The 3,138-nt window shown below is 38.5% G+C and overlaps 1 protein-coding gene across 1 annotated transcript in view; it reads right to left on the reverse strand.

The window, feature by feature from the left end:
• Nucleotides 1–2,414, reverse strand: part of PRKCZ (protein kinase C, zeta) — a 33,537-nt gene extending 31,123 nt beyond the window's left edge. Inside the window, exons 1-2 of the mRNA XM_010081990.1 lie at nucleotides 2,344–2,414; nucleotides 22–143 (exon numbers count right to left, since the gene is read on the reverse strand). Coding sequence (XP_010080292.1) covers nucleotides 22–143; nucleotides 2,344–2,414 — 193 coding nt within the window. The remainder of the gene's footprint in view (nucleotides 1–21; nucleotides 144–2,343) is intronic.
• Nucleotides 2,415–3,138: the final 724 nt, after the last annotated feature.

Consider the following 3,138-nt stretch of genomic DNA (forward strand, 5'->3'; position numbering starts at 1 on the left):
AGCAGTATTTCAGTACAATACCTTCATCATCAATCCACTTGAGGGTAATGGGCTGTTCCTGTTGTAAATTACACATCTCATGCACCTCATCACAAAGTTCATCATAGCTCATTGACGCATCCAAGTTTGTTATCAGGATGTCCCTGCACGAGATGAAAACATGAGCTTCTATCAGCAAGTGTCTGCACTAGCTGGCATATTCCACCAACCCCATCTATGACTCTAAGCTGCAAAACCACACTTACACAACCAGCACTCCTCATAGAAAACACTCCCACTAGTGTAAATGTGTTGCCAGAAGTCAATGGGATTACATCTCAGTGTTTAACTTTAAAAAATCCTTTAGTATGGAGGAATTAACTGTGTTAATGATCTATCTCTAAGGCATGTTTACCTGGGTGAGACAAGTTCCCTTACTATAACTACTGGCATTTGAATTGCTGTAAAAAACAAGATTTTCTAGGAATTAAATTTTATCCAGGTTCTTCTTCCATCAGGAGGTAAGTAAATCTCAATTATCACAAAATCTTTTTAAAATGCAGGTTTCTCCTCATATGTGTTACATTGACAGAGAGAAAGCTCTGATGAGGTGAATTCTCAAAGGACAGCACTACAAGAAAATTCAGATAAAATCTTACTCAAATTCAAATATTCAAAGCCTGAAGCTACGCAGTAAGAGAACACTCCACTATGCACACTACAAACTCCAACTAAAGCTGACAAACACTCATCAGCCTTAAATTGTTAAAACTATTATAACAGATGGCACTGTCATTCTACAGCTAAATTAATAAGCTTGACATTGCACAGAACACAGCTGAAGTATGCTCAACAGCACCTATTGCAGGTGCAAACATTAATGATATTTATTCAATTATTATCATCTCAGTGATGTCCATATTTCTTCGAGATTTATTGTGTTTAATCAAATAATTCATTATTTAACACTAGAGAATCCCACCGGACACTTTTATCAGGTATCTGAAACAAGACACTACAGAGTAACATAACTTACTAGTCGTTTGCTCATGTATCAGCAGTTCTAGCAAGAGAATCGTTCACACCAATAGATTGTGTCACCGCATAGAAACAGCGAACAACACCGCATCTCTGCTCTACTTAAACGCAGTGATTTTAACTAACCAGGTATAAACCACATGAACTAAGTAACTGAAATAATGCAATGAGAATTACACAAGTTGACTTTCTTTTGCAATCTACTTATCCAGCCGTTTATAGTATGCTATGTTAGGAACTCTGTCACACCCAGAAACATGAATACCTGAGATACTAGGACTCCAGAGAGATAGACACAACATTCGCATGTTTTAGACTTCCTCATGCTTAGATTTTCAACTGGGATTTCAAAATTATATACTGTACTATTATCTTAATTTTTTAGCAGCTACCTGAATGAGCTTGTCCTTAAATTCTGAAGTTGTCCAGCATCAATTTCCCACAGTTTGTCAGATTTGTTCAAAAGATGAGTGCAGTACTTCAATGGAGATACTGAGATAATCAGTTATACAGTCCATAATGCCAAAAATAGTCAGCTCTTACTGACGATGGACAAGTCATAAAGGACCATGACTATTTTTTTCTTATTGTCTTAAATCAGAGCTACAAAAATAAGCACTGTGAAGATAACCAAAGCAGCTGCGTTAACATCTCCTTGCTCTTCAAGCTGCATTAGTCAAATTACTGGGAGGGGAACAGAGGAATCAGCTATCAAAAATTAAAGGGCAAACTGCACAAGAGTTTACTTTTAGTACTTATTCACAGCAGGAAGCAAAGTGCAGCAATTTGAAATAGTATCTGAAAGTCCCCACAAGAAAAGGACTCATGTTAAACATTACATGGTTTGTCCCAAGGAGCACACAGGCACAAACAGACATCTCTAAGGGGAAACTTGCACTTCATAGTCTCCTGCTAATTCCAGCACCAACTTGTAGGTTCATTACATAAGATGTATCATGTCTCTACTATGAAGGATATATGATAAATGTAATAACTGCATCTGGATGCAAGAGATGGATCTATACCCATCTGTGACCACAAACACCTGTAACAAAACAGTAATCAATGACCCATCAACCCAGAATAACTGTTTGCCAATTTGCACATTTTCCACAATCAACTATCAACTCTCTTCCACAACCAGCACGCTGCAGGAGTCTGGATGGTATTTTTAATAGGCCAGAAGTTTACCTACCTGACCTGACATTAACTACAAATCCACCAACGCCCTGGTTACTCTATCACTAGCTCAGACTATGAACTCCTGCTCAATATGCTTCAAAACGAGACAGGGCACAATACAGAGGAGAGAACATGCTGACTTACCCGCTATAGTGTGTTTTTACTCTGATGAAGTCTTTGTTCAAATCAATTTTCGAGCCCATTCTGCTAGGCATGGTCTGTATTTAGCAGTCTAAATGAAATTATAAATATATAGAAATAAGTTCTTTCAAGGCAGATAACTCATTTAATTCTGAAGTGAACAGCTTCACACGCAACAGACGCGTTTCTCCTCCAGATGATTTTCAATCCAGCTGCACAGAAAGAAAACCAGAACACAGATGAATATGCACAAACTCTACTAAACAATCAAGTTGTGTCAAATTTTATAAACACAAATAGCTTCACATAGAACAGCAAGAAACCAAAGGGAAAATATACAAGACCATTAATCTGCAGAGAAATTAAATGAGATCAGTTAAAAATACCCTGGACAATTTAGTGTTACAGAAATACCCCAGGCATGAAGGATGTTTTTTAATAAAACATCCAACAGTTTCCTCTTGACTAAAAATTCTCCAAAGAAATCTTTACTCATCAACACAGCTTCTGTCTCTTTTCTTCCAAAGAGTATTTTAAATCAAAACAGTTTCTATATGCATGGAAGACTGACACCGGTTTATGTTCGTTACAAGTTTACAAAAGCAGAAGAGGAGCTCCAAGGGGCAATTGGGGTTACTTTCACGCCTGGAGACTGACAGACATTCCGTTTATTCAAAATTACCACCTTCCCTTACCCACATACACATAAGACAGCTCCCTAACCCACCGGCTGGGGAACCAGGGCCACAGGTACCCGGTCAGACCCCAGCACTCGCTCTCCCGCCCGGTCCGCCCCCG

Source organism: Pterocles gutturalis, unplaced genomic scaffold (assembly GCF_000699245.1).
Source record: "Pterocles gutturalis isolate BGI_N339 unplaced genomic scaffold, ASM69924v1 scaffold9049, whole genome shotgun sequence".
NCBI lineage: Eukaryota > Metazoa > Chordata > Aves > Pterocliformes > Pteroclidae > Pterocles > Pterocles gutturalis.